The 17,980-nt window shown below is 42.5% G+C and overlaps 1 protein-coding gene across 1 annotated transcript; it reads left to right on the top strand.

Moving 5' to 3' along the window:
- The first annotated feature begins 9,118 nt into the window (after positions 1-9,118).
- Positions 9,119-17,572, top strand: LOC147959172 (uncharacterized). The gene is made up of 9 exons (XM_087531572.1): positions 9,119-9,498; positions 10,315-10,418; positions 11,126-11,501; positions 13,489-14,385; positions 15,031-15,082; positions 15,212-15,279; positions 15,365-15,471; positions 16,266-16,353; positions 16,599-17,572. The coding sequence occupies exons 1-9, from the start codon at positions 9,364-9,366 to the stop codon at positions 16,860-16,862; spliced, it is 2,091 nt and encodes a 696-aa protein (XP_087387698.1). The 5' UTR covers positions 9,119-9,363; the 3' UTR covers positions 16,863-17,572.
- Positions 17,573-17,980: the final 408 nt, after the last annotated feature.

Here is a 17,980-nt window from a genome sequence, read left to right as displayed (position 1 = left end):
TTGTTTGCAATTTTGCCGGTGATGTTGTAGTTGATCCGTGCATGCTATGATATTGTTCTTGCCATGTCTAGCTTTCATTTTGTGCCTTCTTTGCCATGACTTGCTCTGTAGTGAGTGCATCGAGCTCGTAAACATGCCTACTTGAGTTATATTTCAGCATGTGTCAGTTTTTCACTAAGTCTGAAACTGATTATGTTTTTGCTATGTTCACATGCTTGCAATTGTATTTTCTGATCCCTTTTGGCTCAAGGTCACTAAGGGACTTTTGTTAAGCTATTTGAGTAGCTCCATTCCATGCTTTACCTTGCCATGATCAGGTCCTGTAGCATATAGTTTTGTTGCTCCGAAGAGGGCTACCTGATCTGAAATTCCACACAAGTGTTGATTTCACTAAGTCTGAGATCTGTTTGCCATTTGCATTTTTGCCATGCTTCTTTGAACCTGTTAATGGATGATTTGGCCGTAGCTCAGTGCTAGAATTTTGTTAAGCATCTTGTGTGCATCCCTGCCATGTATTTTTTTGTCATGTTTGAGTGTTGTAGCATGTTCATTTCTTTGCATTTAGATGCCTACTTGCTGTAAATCGCAGACCGGTGTCATTTTTGAATCGCTTGCCATTTCCAAACCGTAACTCCGATTCCGGTGTTCTTTATATCGTTTTCAAGCGATTTTATCTCATCTTTCCAGTGGCACACTTGGTTTTCCATGTTGAGGCCAGGTTCATGCATTTCCTGTCATATCTTGCATTTTGCATCCCGCATCGCATCCCGCATAGCATATCATCTTTGCATTGTGTTGTTTGAGTTTGCACGTGGTTGATTGTATCCTTGTTGCTTGTTTGTCTTGTTTGGGTAGAGCCGGGAGACGAGTTCGCAAACGAGGAGCCCGTTGAGTTTGTTTTTGAGGATCCAGTCAACTCTGACAACTGTGCAAGCAAGATGATCATACCCTCGAAATCACTACTATCTTTGCTATGCTAGTTTGCTCGCTCTTTTGCTATGCCATTGCTACGATGCCTATCACTTGCTTGCAAGCCTCCCAAATTACCATGTCAAACCTCTAACCCACCTCGTCCTAGCAAACCGTTGATTGGCTATGTTACCGCTTTGCTTAGCCCTTCTTATAGCGTTGCTAGTTGCAGGTGAAGATTGGAGGCCGTTCCTTGTTGGAACATATATTTTACTTGTTGGGGATATCATTATATTTCTATGTTATATTAATGCATCTATATACTTGGTAAAGGGTGGAAGGCTCGGCCTCTCGCCTAGTGTTTTGTTCCACTCTTGCCGCCCTAGTTTCTGTCATATCGGTGTTATGTTCCCGGATTTTGTGTTCCTTACGCGGTTGGGTTATAATGGGAACCCCTTGATAGTTCGCCTTGATTAAAGCTTTTCCAGCAATGCCCAACATTGGTTTTACCATTCGCCACCTAGCCTTTTCTTTCCCTTGGGTTCTGCAGACTCAAGGGCCATCTTATTTTACCCCATCCCGGGCCAGTGCTCCTCTGAGTGTTGGTCCAACCGAGCGATGTCCGGGGCTACCAGGGGCAACTCTGGGCTGGCCTACCCGACGTCTGGCTCATCTGAGTGTGCCCTGAGAAAGAGATATGTGCAGCTCCTATCGGGATTTGTCGGCACATTCGGGCGGTGTTGCTGGTCTTGTTTTAACCTGTCGAAGTGTCTTGAATTACCGAGATACCGAGTCTGATCGGAACGTCTTGGGAGGAGGTCTATTCCTTCGTTGACTGTGAGAGCTTGTCATGGGCTAAGTTGGGACTCCCCTGCAGGGATTGAACTTTCGAAAGCCGTGCCCGCGGTTATGGGCAGATGGGAATTTGTTAATGTCCGGTTGTAGATAACTTGAACCTTAATTAATTAAAATGAATCAACTGAGTGTGTTACCGTGATGGCCTCTTCTCGGCGGAGTCCGGGAAGTGGACACGGTGTTGGAGTAATGTTTGCGCAGGTTGCTCTCTAGTTTCTCGCTCCCGCTTTGCCTCCTCTTCTCGCTCTCTTTTGCGAATAAGTTAGCCACCATATTTGCTAGTCGCTTGCTGCAGCTCCACTCATATTTTACCTTGCCATTCCTATAAGCTTAAATAGTTTTGATCGCGAGGGTGCGAGATTGCTGAGTCCCTGTGGCTCACAGATTACTATTACACCAGATGTAGTGCCTGATGATTCGCTCCAGGAGACGCGTATGAGCTCAAGTGGGAGTTCGACGAAGACTCTCAACGTTACTATGTTTCCTTTCCCGATGACCAGTACTGGTGCCCAGTTAGGGGTGAACGGGACCGTTGTCGCATGTTGGGTTCTCTTTTATTTTGGCGTCGTACTCATTCGTCTGAGTGTTTGGATGATGTAATGTTATTTATGTACTTAATTGACGTGGCGAGTGTAAGCCAACTATGTTATCTCCCCTTTATTATTTATATTACATGGGATGTTGTGAAGATTGCCTAACTTGCGACATATGCCTTCAATGCGATTATGCCTCTAAGTCGTGCCTCGACGCGTGGGAGATATAGTCGCATCGAGGGTGTTACACATAGCTCCTGCTGAAACATGGGCAGTACGGAAAGCCTGCTGAAACTGGTCCCATGTGACAGTGTCGACTGGGAAAGTGGCTGTGAAATTCTCCCACCATGATGCTGCGGGTCCTTATAGCTGATGTGCGGCAAACTTCACTTTCTTCGCATCTGTGCATCCTGCTGTGGTCAACTCCCTAACTGTCTTGCGGAGCCAATCATCTTCTACTATCGGCTCGGTGCTACTGGAAAACACCGGCGGATTCAGCCTAAGAAAATGGGCTAAGTGGTCAACATATGGTGGTGGTGGTGGTGGGTTGTTGTTGTTGTTCCCCTGATTCTGATTCTGGACTAGCAACTGCATCAATGTGTTCTGCTGCTGGATCAACTGGGTGAGCTCCGGTGGAAATGCAAATCCGGGGTCACGTCTCGGAGGCATCTGAGGGTTTTTAGAAAAGATGAGATGTAAGAATAGAGGGGTCTAAAGAGAAAACTCTACCCATATGCACATGAGGCAAAAGCAAACAATTCACTTCATTCAATCAAACAAGGGCATACAATCGATCTAACTATCGCAAAAGTGCTCGAACTACTTTATTTACATGGTGGACTACTACTACTAATGAGGTGGTCTACTAGAAATATTCCTTGGTCGTTGACTCCATAATATCTGCTCCAGCTTCATCAACATAGTCATCATCGCTACTATCTGGTTCCGAGTCGGTGCCGTCGATGGTGATGTAGTCTTCCGGGTTAATTTCCTTGGGTTCTTCGTCTTCATCTACTGGTGTCGGGCCTCCCATAAATATCCCAATCTTCTTGATCAGGTCGTCATTCTTCTCCGCCAATACTTCAATTTCTTCTTCATAATCTTCACGTGTAGCCTTGAGTTCTTCCTCCAGTTCCTTGATTCTAGTCTTAGCCTTCTTCAGATCTATCATGTCGGCACACATCTGGTTCTCCTGTCGTCGAATGTGCTGGTTTAATTCCTGGATAAAAGCTGCGATTGATCTATCCTTCCTGGTGCTGATCATCTCCCAGTGTTCATCTCGGCGCCCACAAATCTGGTAGATAGTATCTTTGAGATCCTTGCGGTAGACTTCTCCAGTGCGTCCCATGGCTATGTGAGCTGCCATGCTCTTTCCTAGACTCCAAGTTGGTGCATCAAAAGAAAACTCTATGGGTTCAGTGACTGGCATGAACGTCCTTCCTGGAACTTGAACTTGAATCATCCAGCGCTCTTCTTCCGGTAAAGTGGCGTTGTAGGTTCCCGTGAAGCTTGGTACTCCTATATTCAGGTATCTAGTGACTTCCTTCAAGTGGCGTCCAAAGGGTGTATCTTCATCCGGTTGTGTGAACTTGTTCCTTGCATCCGTCATCCTAAAGAGTAGAAAAGATGAGAAGTCAGAAGAGAAGAGAGTCAATAGTGATCTAGGTCTTTTAGCTTAGTGGTCATGTCCTACAGTCAGCGTGTGCTCTGATACCATCTCTGTAGCGACCAGACCTCAAACGGTCTGATCTCTGTGCTCCGGTGTCATCCCTGGATCAGTAATGCTGACACCACACAGTACTCGGAGGATTTATAGCAGAGTAGCAATCACACACTTATTGCATCGAGTGTCTCATAAGAGAACTTATTACAATAAATATGGCTTAAGGCCATCTAATAAAGATAACAGCGAAAGGCTTGGAAGATAAGTGAGTCCATCAACTCCAGCGGCATCACTGAGTATAGAACCACGACCTAAAACTCCTTAATCGTCGTTTGAAAAGTCTGCAACATTAACGTTGCAGCCCGAAAACGGGTCAGCACATGGAATATGTTGGCAGGGTAACACATAGAGAGTAATGGAATGAACAGCTATACTAAATGCATATCTGGCTGGTGGAAAGCTCTATGGTTATAGTTTTGCATAAAGCCAATTTTCCCTACTTCAAAGGAATAAAATTTATTTAACTATCATGGTAGTTGTTAAACATTGAGAATGGTTGATAGCATTCTCAATCCCAATTAAGCATCATCATTAAACATAACCCAACCAAATTAATTTAGAGTAACATGTTGAGATTCACATGATAATCCAGGTACTAGATACTCAAGATGTCCATAACCGGGGACACGGCTAATCATGATTAGTTTGCTACACTCTGCAGAGGTTTGCGCACTTTTCCCCACAAGACTCGATCGCCTCCGTTTGGTTTCTCGCACTACAGGGTGTTTGAGAAGACGGATGACCGAAACATAGTCTTTCAGAAGCGCTAGCACCTTACGATCGGGTAGACCGTTCCACCTATATCCCCTACATCTGCTAGTCTACCACTGTAAGAGTTCGCACAACTTAGTCAACTATGCTAGAGCCCATAATAGCTTGTGGCTGCACACGGAAGTTTCTAGTATGAATAGTCTTATGATCCCTTTGAGTCTGGGTGACGGTCCAAAAGAAAAACAGGCAAGTCCTGGAATACCCAGGTGCCTCAATCCACCCAGATGTGTGTTTAAATTGCCACCTTAGATAAACCATTAATTATCAATCTCACATCTGTCAATGGATTTCACTCACCCAATCCACGTCTACTAGCAGCATGGCATAATAAGCAAACGTAGAAGTAACTCCCAAAGGTTTGATAATAACTGGTAATAGGTACTACCTCATCTACTTCCCATCCCATAATTTAATTAGATCCTAATCATGCAATGTGTGAGGATTGATCTAATGCAATAAAACTGGGTAGTAGAAAAGGTATGATCAAAGTGTTACCTGCCTTGCTGATGATCCGGAAACCTAGCGATTCGAAGTAACAGGCGGTGCACTCGGGATATTCTATCGCAAACAAACAAACAAGCATACAATAAGCACTCATCTAATGCACAGGTAAAACTCAAATAAGAGATCTAACCAGAAGGTTCAACTTAAGAACTCCGGTTGGCAAAAAGAATCGAATCGAACGAAGCAACGAAAGTCAAACGGCGAAAGAAAACAACTTCGTTCTAGCAATCTGGATCTAGGGCAATTTTTATAGTAGCAAAATCTTGTTTAGGTTGGTTAAACGGATAGAGGGTTTCGAGATGAATCCCTAGGCGCTTGAATCGCCTGATTCCGATAAACGAGCGAAAAGTTAAACTAAAACGAGAATTGGATCAGAAATCGCGATCAGAAAAATCGCGGATTTAATCCGAGAAAAGAAAAACGAAGAACAGATTAACGAACGAACATTCGTTATCTAAAACTAAACGATGAACGCGTTCGTTAAAACGAACGAATCGGTGAACGTTCACTAATTAAGTAAACCAGAGAAATAAACCGATCTAGGGTTTCGAAAAAAAACCGAGGCGGTTTCTAAAAAAAACCGAACGGCGAACGGCGGCGGCTATACCTCCGGCAAGGTATTCCGGCGGGCGGGGCGGGGCTCCGGCGGCGGCGGCGGCTATGCGGGGTGGCTCGGCAGCGGCGTGCGGCGTGCGGCGGCGGCGGAAGCAGCAGGCGGGCGGCGGGGCGGCTGCGGCTGGCGGGCGGCGGGGCGGTGGTGAGGTGAGGGCGGCGGGGTGGCTTGGTATTTAAGAGAAGGGGCTGCTGCCTTGGGGAGGGGGTCGGGCGGCGGCGAGGCGGCTCCGGTTCGGACTCCTCCCGAGCCCGGCGGCTGCTCGAGCGGGAGGCGGCGGCGGCTGGGCCGGCCTGGCTCGGCTGGGCCCTTGGCCCAGTCGGGCGCGGGTTTTTTTTAAATATTCCGCTCGGAAGGAAAGGAAAAAGAAATACTAAACGGACTCCAAAAATTCCGAAATAAATTTTCACGGGCTTCTAAAATCAAGCCACACAAGGTGAACATTTATTTGGGACCTAAATGCAATTTTGAAAAATGCACTTTTTTCCTAATTCAAATAAAACACAGAAAAACTCCGAAAAAAAAATCTTATTTGATTTTATTATTAAATCCTCAATATTTCTTTATTTTGGGAAAGTCATTTTATTCTCTCTCTCATATTTTTGTAGTAGAAATAATTGATGATAAAATAAATAAAATCAAATGATCCTATTCTCAAAATTTGAGAGAACTCAAATATGAAAATAACGAAATCCCCAACTCTCTCCATGGGTCATTGAGTTGCGTAGAATTTGTAGGATCAACCAAAATGCAAAAGAAATATGATATGCATTGATGATCTAATGTATAACATTCCAAATTGAAAATTTGGGATGTTACAGAAAGGAAAGGAGGGAGGGCTAGCCCCTCCTGCCTGTCCCTCTCATGGGATAAAGGAAAGGGGGTGGCTCCCTCCCCTGCCTTTCCCCGCACCTATACATGGCAAGGGGGGCGCGGCTATGGGTAGGATCACAAGTGGGATTCGGACCCACTTGGGGCGCCTCCAGGTTGCCTCCTCCCTCCCCCACCTATATATACTAGTAATAATGTACGTGCAATGCACGTTTATATTAGGTAGGATATTGGTTGCATATTATATTAGGTAAGATATATCTGTTGCACGCTGGTATTTGGTAAGATATCAATTATTTTTTCGCAGGAATGATACGATATTAAGGCAGATTTCATGGGATAGCGTTGAGTCAAAACGTGTTTATAACCAATGGCAGTGGTGGGTAATTAGAGCGTTAAACATGTTTGGTGCTCAACATTGATGCAATTTGAACTGCTAGATAACGTGATTTGACGGTCGAGATGGTTTGGATCTGCCCCTTTGGGTCTTTTTATATTGGTATAGATGTGGGTGGGGGCGCCTAGCACAACTAGAACATTGTCTTAGCCGTGTGCGGCGCCCCCTCCACCGTTTACACCACCAGTCATATTTTCGTAGTGCTTAGGCGAAGCCCTGCGGGGATAGCTTCACCATCACCGTTACCACGCCGTCGTGCTGCCGAAACTCATCTACTACCTCACCGTCTTGCTGGATCAAGAAGGTAGAGGACGTCACCGAGCTGAACGTGTGCTGAACGCGAAGGTTTCGTACGTCGGTACTTGATCGGTTGGAGCACGAAGAACTTCGACCACGTCACCCGCGTTGTTAAACGCTTTCGCTTACGGTCTACTCCCTCCGGTCCTTTTTACTCCGCGGTTTAGATTTGGGTCAAGTCAAAGTTTGCAACGTTTGACCAAATATATACTAAATTTTTTTAGCATTTACCATACCAAATATATATTGCATGAAACTACATTTCGTAATGAATTTAACAATATTGATTTGACATTGTAAATGTTGATATTTTTTTCTATAAGTTTGGTCAAAGTAGAAATGCTTTGACTTTAGACAAACCTTATATGCAGACTAAAAAGGACCGCAGGGAGTACGAGGGTACGTAGACATACTCTCCCCTCTCGTTGCTACACATCTTCATGGATAGATCTTGCGTGTGCATATACTTTTTTTGTTTTCCATGCAACGTTTCCCAACATCTTCACCTATCGGTTGTTCTGTCTTCTCGATGTTCAGCTAGTGTCTTTGTGTGGCGGTCAGTTCACGATGGAGGGCTTCGTCGACATCACGTTATAATTGTGACTTAGCTCCCATATATTTGTTTGTAGTTTGTCAGCTATATAATTGTGACTTAGCTCCCATATATTTGTTTGTAGTTTGTCAGCTATCTGCACATCACTTTGTATCTTTTTTCATTGTTTCCCAGCCGGTTGCTGGCTTTGTGAATTCAAAGTCGAGATCATTTTTAGTTTTTGAAAAGTACACAAGGCCATATGCAATGACTGTATATTGTGCTTCGCCCCCCCCCCCTTGAAAATATCTGGTGCACCGGCCTAACTCTAACAGTCTAGGACTTTGGTACACAAGGGCAACTACTGAATCAGCCTATGCTCCCATGCTCGGGTGATCATGAGCGGTGTACATTGTAGTACACTTGACCATTATGTTGACTCCTCATGGATGGTTAGAATGCATTATCTCAAATGTCCTTACATTTTTACACACACACATATCAACATAGAAAGTATGAGCTTGGAGAACCAATGGATATTCGTTTGTAACCTTTTCACCGCTTGACTTAATAACCATATTAATCCGAGAGACCTCACCAACATGTCATCAAAACCCTTTTAATAATTGCTCACATTCATATTTTCCCATTTAATGACACTTGTAAGAGACGTGTATACTCGAAGCAATATACTTTTTGAGCTGGCATCCAACGTGAACGGCCACGCATGTGCTGAGACGTGGCAGGTTCACACCTGTTGCTTGATCAACCACGTCGTGTCCAGCTGGCTCCATTTCAGCACCTTGTCTGGCCAGATGTCCATGGGTGCGTCGCGCGTGATGCCCTTATCCACCTTACTCGCAATAGATATTCCCTATTTCTTTTATACCTATGTAGATATAATCTCAAGTAAAAAAAATCTACATATGTCATGCAAAATTCTTAACACTAACAATTGTACTACAATTATATTTTGTACACGAGTTAGAACTATACTATAATTACTTGCCATTCATTGTTTCAAAATTTTCAATAGGTTACCGTATTGTATATTGACTCTTGTATATTTTTTCTGCGTTAAAAATGCATTAATTCGTCCCCCTTGGGCGGGTAACATATGCGCTCAAAAGCAATAAAACCCGAAACAAAAACCCAATAAAATCTCGCATCCTCTCGCTGTCCCGTCGCCTAACCCCATCCCCACCTCCAGGCGCTGCCGGCGCCTCCTCCCGGCTCGCCGAACTCCGCCGCCCCGCCCAAGCTTCCGAACTCCTTTCACAAGACCGGCGCGGATAAGGTCTTCGCCTCTCCGGTTCCTCCCCACCCGTCTCGGAACCAGGACCCCATCGGGCTGGATCTAGGGTTGCAAGGGGAGGGGTTCTGGAGGCCTCCGCCACGATGGAGGCGGCCGATCTCGCCGCGGACGGCCGCATCTTCAAGGCCGACTTCACCGACGCCGGCGCCTACCAGCTGCGGGAGCGCATGCGGGAGAAGCTCCGTGAGTTCGAGGGCAGCGCCGAAGACTCCATCGCGGTAAGATGTCGCCACTCGCCCCCCTCCCCTCCCCTCCCCTGCCTGTTGGCCTTCGCGTCGGTGTGTGCCTGGGTTCTGTAGTTGTACAAATTGTGCTATTGTGTTACCTTGTTTAGTGCCGCCACTTGCTCTCCCATGACGCGGTTAGGTCTCAGGACCTGGCAGGTTCGCATCTTTTGCTTGATTATTTGCTGCCAATGTAGTGCCACCTGTCGGTTCTAATTTGGTGCCTTCTAGTCGTATATAGACTACACTGTGCTTCACCTAGGCGAATTCAGTTAGTGCAACAGGCCAGAATCACCGAAATAACCTGTGATCACGCACGGTTTCGTCAACTGAGAACATTATGTTTATATTTGGTTCATTCCCCCCATTGGTGGGACTTTTTACAAGGCGATCATAGACTAGGAAATCTTCTTTGTGTTTGTTGCTGGGCTTTTCCGTGTACTCCCAGGCAAGGTTTAATTATTCAGCACCACTACAGAGTTGCTCAGTAATCATGGAACCCCCTAACACACACACGCACCAAATTTTTGTACTTTCCTACTTTGTTGAAGTACTAAAGTTTGGATGGAGCTCTGTTATCGACTTCTGCATGATGTTGGTTCGTTGCAGTTTGAACCTTGAACATGTTTGTGCATAGAATGAGTTTGACATCAAATACATTTCTTCAGCAGATATCATCTCCATGTATTCATTTTTTTGCACACACCAGGAAGTTAAACATCATGTTTTCATTCTCCTGTTGCTTTATTATTTAGATATAGATTTTTTGAGAGGGCAATAAGTGGACCTCTGTTGTTATCTTAAGTGCAGGACTACGTTATTGTGCTTCTCAGGAATGGAAAACGCAAGGACCAGGCCAGGAAGGAGCTCCATATTTTTTTAGGAGTTGATGACAGTGCATTGTTTATTTCATGGTTAGTACACTTGACGTGTGATTTATATTTCTGTGCGAACTAAGCTGACGACCAATCTCTATATTATTCCATAGTATTCTGTATAATCATAAATATTCAATATTCACTTATGGATGCGTATATAGACTCTAGAGAAATTTTTATTTTAGACTCAGTTCATGCAGACTACTTTTGTTTCAGCACTGAATCAACACGGAACTTTCCAAAAGAGGAGATAGTTTATAGATTATTGCATTGCCCTTTAAATCTCAAGTTCAATTAACTTGAATATAAATGAAAAGCAGTTCGCTGTTAATAGTACCGCTTGTTCTTCTCTTTCTCTTCTTTTGTTTCTCACAAGATAAATTGAATATGAACTTGAATTTTATATGGAGTTATGCTAAATTAAGAGCCTTTCTGTAGTTCTGATATTGGTTCGGTGCTTAACACTAAGCGGTCTGCGCAGTTTTATTGTAAAACATTATGAATGTGTAATACACATCGAATTTTAAAGTAATGATTTTTTGTTTTTGCATGGATTTTTTGTGAATTTGTTACTTATCTGCTTGCAACTGTGAAGAGGTGACGAAGTCTGTTTTTCTAGCTGGATTATTATTGTGTACTATAACAAAAAATATAAAATTTTCAACATTTCCAATCAAAAGTAATTGATATTCGTATTATCTTATCAAGTGTAATAATGAACACACTATTGTACGCCCTTATAGGCTGTGGGATCATCTATCTTTAAATTTGCACCTGTATGTGCAAACACAAGAGCAGGAGGTGGAGAACAAGGACGATGAAATCTCAAAAGAATTATCTGGAAGACATAAATCACCTGAGGTGCACACGAGAAGAGATCAAATGCCTCTTGAGCACACAAGTGAATCAAATACGACCATCAGGAGTCGGAATAAGAGGGATTGGAAAGGAACTGGCAGGGAGGGTAACAGAAACTTTCCACTTCGAAGTGTACTAACGGATATTTTGCACGGAGAAGAGAAAAAGCTGCAAAAGTCTACTGAAATACGGCAGCCTCCATCATCTAATCAACGGAATGGCAGAAAGCGCGATCGGGAGGATGAGCCACAACAAACAAAGGTGCGTATGGAAAATCTTAATAAAAGTTCTGCTTTTGTTAACCAAACGTGTTGTCGGCAACAATGGCCTTAATGTCTACTCCCTCCGTCCGGAAATACTTGTCATCAAGATGAATAAAAGGGGATGTATCTAGATGTATTTTAGTTCTAGATACACCCCTTTTTATCCATTTTGATGACAAGTATTTCCGGACGGAGGGAGTACTTTGCTATGTTTTTTTAATGGCTTGTGTCTGAATTCTGATTTGCATTGTAACGAAATGTTTAATTATTTATGCTTCTCTACATATATCACTAGAAAGAAGCTTGCTAAGACTGACTAGTAAATGTGTAGTGCAATGCACGTTGATATTAGGGAGGAAATTAATTGCACGTCCATACTCCCTCCATTCCACAATGTAGTGCGCTCGCGCTTTCCAGGATTTAAGTTTGACCATAAATTTAACCAACGAGACCAACTGCACGGGAGCAAAAATCATATACCACCAAATTCATATTTTTGATACAAATTCAGTGGTATAATTTTTACTTCCGCCGCAGTCTGTCTCGTTGGTTAAATTTATGGTCAAACTTAGACCTCGGGAAGCGCGGGCACACTACATTGTGGAACGGAGGAAGTATTAGGTAGGATATCAATTACGCATTAATGATTAGCACAGACGTTGATATTTGGTACTCCCTCCGTCTGGAAAAGCTTGTCCCAAGCTTGTGTCCATCAAATGGATGTATCTAGCACTAACTTGGTGTTAGATACATCCATTTAAGGGACAAGCTTTTTCGGACGGAGGGAGTATGATATTAATTGCACGTGAAACATGTTGAGTGCTCAACATTGGAGCAATCTAGGTCATTGGATTGACATGGTTTGATGGCTTAGACTAGATTAATTGGACCTGCCCTTTTGGGTCTTTTTATGTTGGTTTATGGATTTACTAATTCCAATTTTTAACATCACCAATAACAATGTATGACAAAAATTCAGGTCTAAGTTTGTGGCTGAAACGATCATATCTTTAGGTTTGGTTCATTCCATTTTCCAACAATTGCATCACAAAACTAATATTCTTGGTAACTGACAAGTAACAACCCATAATGTAGTGCACTCGTGCTTTCCGGGATTTAAGTTTGACCATAAATTTAACCAACGAGACCGACTGCGGCGGGAGTAAAAATTATACCACTGAATTTGTATCGAGCAAAAATAATACCATTGAATTCGTATTTTCGATACAAATTCAGTGGTATAAATTTTACTCCCGCCGCAGTCGGTCTCGTTGGTTAAATTTATGGTCAAACTTAGACCTCAGGAAGCGCGGGCGCACTACATTGTGGAACGGAGGAAGTATTAGGTAGGATATCAATTACGTGTTAATGATTAGCAGTTTAGCACATACGTTGATATTTAGTATGATATTAATTGCACGTGAAACATGTTGAGTGCTCAACATTGGAGCAATCTAGGTCATTGGATTGACATGGTTTGATGGCTTAGACTAGATTAATTGGACCTGCCCCTTTGGGTCTTTTTATGTTGGTATATGGATTTACTAATTCCAATTTTTAACATCAGCAATAACAATGTATGACGAAAATTCAGGTCTAAGTTTGTGGCTGAAACGATCATATCTTTAGGTTTGGTTCATTCCATTTTCCAACAGTTGCATCACAAAACTAATATTCTTGGTAACTGACAAGTGACAACCCAAATGTTTGCTTCCCGTGAATATGCTTATATGAGCTTTAACTATGTTTATAAGCTACAGTAGCTTGTTTCCTATTAAGACCAACTGATTGAGCAAAATGTTGAGAAACTTGTCGAATAGACAAAACATCAGTATGGCCACCTTAAATATTTTTATATTCTACTTGGATGAGGAAATTGCCATTGTACCAGTGTGTATTTATACTACGACTCCACTTGAGATGTTTCTTTTGTCCACCTGAAATCAATATGTCATTTACAATCAATTCTATTTTTTTTTGCCCAGAGAGAATTGCCTTCACGTCCGGTGCTTGGTGCTTCCCGTCGTCTTCTGCAGTTCGCCGTTCGAGATGCTGTAAAAGCTGTACAGCAAACCAGCAGCTCTACGGAGCCATCTTCTAAGCGCCTACGCTCTGTTGTTTCCACGGTACCCACAGACAACCAGCATGGTAAAATGTCAGAAAGATCTACAGACAGCCTACATGACAGGAGATCAGAGAGAGCTACAGACAGCCTGCATGACAGGAGATCAGAAAGATCTGCAGACAAAACGAATGATAAAAGAGTAGAAAGAAAAAGGCAAATTCTACAAGTACCTGGAGCCGCTTTAGCTCTTAGAGCTGCTGCAGAGGCTGCTGCAGACTCTTCCAAAGCAAGATCTACTGGAAGTGTGTTCAGTAGATTGGGTCAAGGGAATGCTGTGAATCAACCATCTCGTTCTCGTGAAGAGAAGAGAGGCTATGATGATTTTGAACCAGCTACAACAATAGATGATCACGACTCTGATCAGCATGATAATGACGAGCAGATATCTGGAGACCTGGAGATAGCAGACGGGGAAGATGAAATGAATGTTGATACTACCTCTGATGAGGATGCGGACATAGATGATGAAATGACTAGATACCAAAGTTCGGATTCACATGTTGTGGAGAAGAAATATACATTGACAAAATGCAGTGCTGAACCTGAGACCAATAAAACAAAGCATTCAAGTTTGACTTATGAGGAGCAACCTGTTTCTTCGGCACCAATAAGAGCGAGCAAAACTGTTGCTGCTCCAGTTAACCCCATTTCTGTGGAACCTCCAAATTTTGGAACACCAAAAGATGTTCATGTTGTGGAGAAGCCGGACATCACACCCATGAATGCCAATGTTGGCCCTCCAGCTATTAATGTCAAAGTAAGTTACCTCATACATGCAGCAAGCAAAATTTTATGATAAATTGCACCATCTTTAGCATTTGCAAGTGCCTGTTCTGATTATAAGTTATGAAAGAACCATAACTCAGACCGTGTTAATAATCTATGTTTCTATGTTTTAGGTTTGAACAAGCGTAAACTTTTTAATATTTTCCACATATCCTAGCACAGACATTATTTTTCTGTTGGCCCTATACATGGTAGTGATGAGCTGTACTCGTTTACCATTTTGGGTTGAATGGAATATCAGTAGGAACACTGGGTCATCATGTGAAAACAAAACATATTATTTCAACAACTTGCTGGTAGATGCGTCTACTGGATTAAACGGGTCAGCTTACTTGTTTTGCAGAGTTACTTTAGTCAGCTTTGATCTCCATGTGACTAACGGGAACTTGAATGAAAAGCTAAAGCTATTATTATACCACTATTGCTTGAATTTAAGGCATAGGCACGTACTTTCCAATGGAATATTTCTTTTAATAAAAAGGAAGATCCACAGTCTGTTTCTTTCTGAGGGTGTTGATTACTTTTTCTGTTCTTTTGGTCATTGGCAAATGTTTATAGCTTATTTAGGAATTAGGAATCTAGTGGTAGATGTGTTCTGACTGTAAAAATTGTTCAGGAATTAGGTCATGGAGAAGTCCAAAAGGATTCACAGCGCTCTGCAACATCTGGTATGTAACGAAATTAGTGTTTGTAATATTCTTTTTGTAATACATCAAAGAAATATGCAAAGCAAGATGCTTCACATTTTACAGGATACCACTTATTATTTAATGTAACAAATATTGCCTTCCTTGCAGTTTCTAGTTCATATAGCACTGCCCATCCCACAGAAGATGCGGATTCAAGGACCCTCTATGTTAGCAATGTAAGTATCCTTCTCACATCTCCCTTTTCTATTGTATGTGATATGTCTTTAGACTCTTCTATTCACCTGCCAATTTTGTTTGAAGGTTCACTTTGCTGCCACCAAGGACTCACTGTCTCGCCATTTCAACAAGTTTGGTGCAGTGCTGAAAGTAGTCATTGTTACTAATGCAGCAACTGGGCAGCCAACAGGGTTAGTTTGTTTTTATGATAATTGTTTCAGCGATTAGATTTTTTTAAATGTTTCTATTAGTTATTTGTTACTTGCATCACATTACATGAGATAAAATTGCATGGTGGCTGTGGAGAAGTGAAGTGGAAGTTCATGTTGGCATATCTAGTTTGAAGCACTCATTAGGTGCTAATTTGCTTCTCCTGCTAATTTAGGATCAAAATGTCTCAAGACTTATGTGGATGTTTGATTCACTACTTGAGACTGAAACAGTACTAAGACAAACAGAAGCATGAAGTATACATCCAAGTGTACACAAAAGGAGGATACCGCAAAGAAATTGGAAGTAAAATTGTCAGTAGATTTGGTATCTGAATTAAAAGACCAGTCTGATACTCAACTAAAACCACAGCACTTATTTTGGATTGGAGCGAGTAGCATTTAGTAGGTGGTAGCAGTAGATGCCTCAAACATCTTCATTGGCAATATTATTGCAAGTTACTGTCACTGAGGAAAGAACAAGTCGCATCATAGTCTGTCGTACTTTTCTTGAGTTTTGATGATTTGCGTGCAATTTGGAACCCACCGGTTAGGTTGTAGCTTATGTTAAGTGTTTGAAAAGTATATTGTATATGCCCATTTGAATTGCTATGACTGGAGCTGGGTTAAGAAGTTTAAGGATCTTAAAGATGAATGTTTAAGTTCATGGATCTAAGTTGAAGATAATAGCAAGTTGAAAGTAAAATAAGCTAGCTACTTCACTCTAAAGTTCTATTTCTTGAAAGACATTGCTGAATGTTTTTTTTCTGACACAGGTCTGCCTATGTAGAGTTTTTACACACAGAGTCGGCTGAAAGAGCTCTGTCATTGAATGGCACATCATTTATGACGCGCATTCTAAAGGTATGATTGCTACCTTCTTTTGAACATGTCATATACTTGTAATTTTGGCACTCAAGTAGAAGCGGAACATACAACATAATCCTTGTAACTATGACGTTCTGTAGATCTCGTGGCATGAGGGTTAGCATGTTATCACTGTTATTTTGTTGGTTAGACTTTTGGGTTGCCTTCAAACACATTGCGAAAGCCTCTGAGTACTGAGTGCACTGTATAATGATACTCATGCCATTTTTTCTATATCGTAGGTCGTGAGACGAAGCTCCCATGAAGCTGCTCACTTTTATGGTTGGCCTGGTAGTGGTCGATCATCATATGCTAGGGGTAGGATGGCATACCCAAGGGGTGTTCTCCCTGGTAGCTCATTTAGAGGGCGTACTCCGATGAAAGCAGGTGCCAGAAGTTTTCAGTGGAAACGTGAGCCTTCAGGCACGGAGTCAAATGCAGGTGCAAAACCCGACATGAGTGTGGCATTGGCTTCAGCTGAGCAGGTGCTTCCACCAGCCACATAGGAGATATTATGTTATATTTGATCATAGTGAGAACCAATTGGTGTCTTCCAGTTGTCCAGCATGTTTAAATGAGAACAATAGGGCCAATAAGCTGACAACAAGATGGTTGCTCCAAAATGCTGCTTTGTAAAAAGGCTAAACAGGAAAAGAACATAAAAAGGGAAAAAAGGAAAGAAAAAAAGGGGAAAGGGATCCGGAGTCCAAACTCGATAAACTGCGATGCGGATGCTTGGAGATGGTTGTCCTTTGTCAATCGATGATCAGTCTGCCATAACAAGCAGTTTTCGTTAGTCATCTGAAAGGGGCTTACTCGGACTCGAAATAAGTTGCAGCTTTTCTGTTGTATTGGTGGTTGCTTCACTGAGGACTGGTTTCCAACTTGACCAAAAGGAGGTCCGGTTTTCGGACATGATCTTCTAGCGCGTATGCGCTTTGTCAATGTAAGCCCCGACTGTATAGCATCCTATTTATCTGTACTCATCCCTCTGGACCCTTTCCCAAGCAAAAAAAAAGTTGAAAAAAAGGAAAAAAATGTCTTATGTCTCTGTTATTTCCTATTGAACCGACTGTTTTTTGTTCATTTCTTATGTATTGATACTTTCTAGTTAAACATTCGTTTAATATATGTGCTGAACATTATTACATTTGGGTGTAACAATGTTCTGGAACACCCTGCCCTATGCATAAATGAATTGAGCTTGCTAGTTGTACCCTGGGTGTGAATTGGCTGTCTGGCATGCAGCATCCATGTTGAATTTATGTATGCTTTTGAGTGTAATCCTCTGTTGTCATGTCACTGCATCCTGCACATAGTTATCCTGGCTGATCCGTGTTCTTCATCAGTCTGTTGTAGTAGTGTGTACTTAGGTGCCGTCTTTTTGGCGGCATTGTGTATACGCGCCTGTGTGATATACGTTTTGCGTGTTGTTGCTTTGGCCCTCATATGCAGTGGCAGGCCGGCGTAAGGGCAAACACTAATGCGCATATATGTGTACTTGTATGCACTCCAAGATCACAGTCTGGGCACAAGTTAGACCTTGCGGTATGTTTGAGCATAGGCACATTTTTTTTTGGGGGGAGGGATGCGTATTCACAGAAAAATGCAAAGCTGCTGAGGC

The sequence above is a fragment of the Triticum urartu genome, chromosome 7A (assembly GCF_056163025.1).
Source record: "Triticum urartu cultivar PI428250 chromosome 7A, HENAU_Tu73, whole genome shotgun sequence".
Lineage (NCBI taxonomy): Eukaryota > Viridiplantae > Streptophyta > Magnoliopsida > Poales > Poaceae > Triticum > Triticum urartu.
Note: the sequence above shows the minus strand (reverse complement) of the source record. Positions and strands in the feature narration are given on the sequence as shown.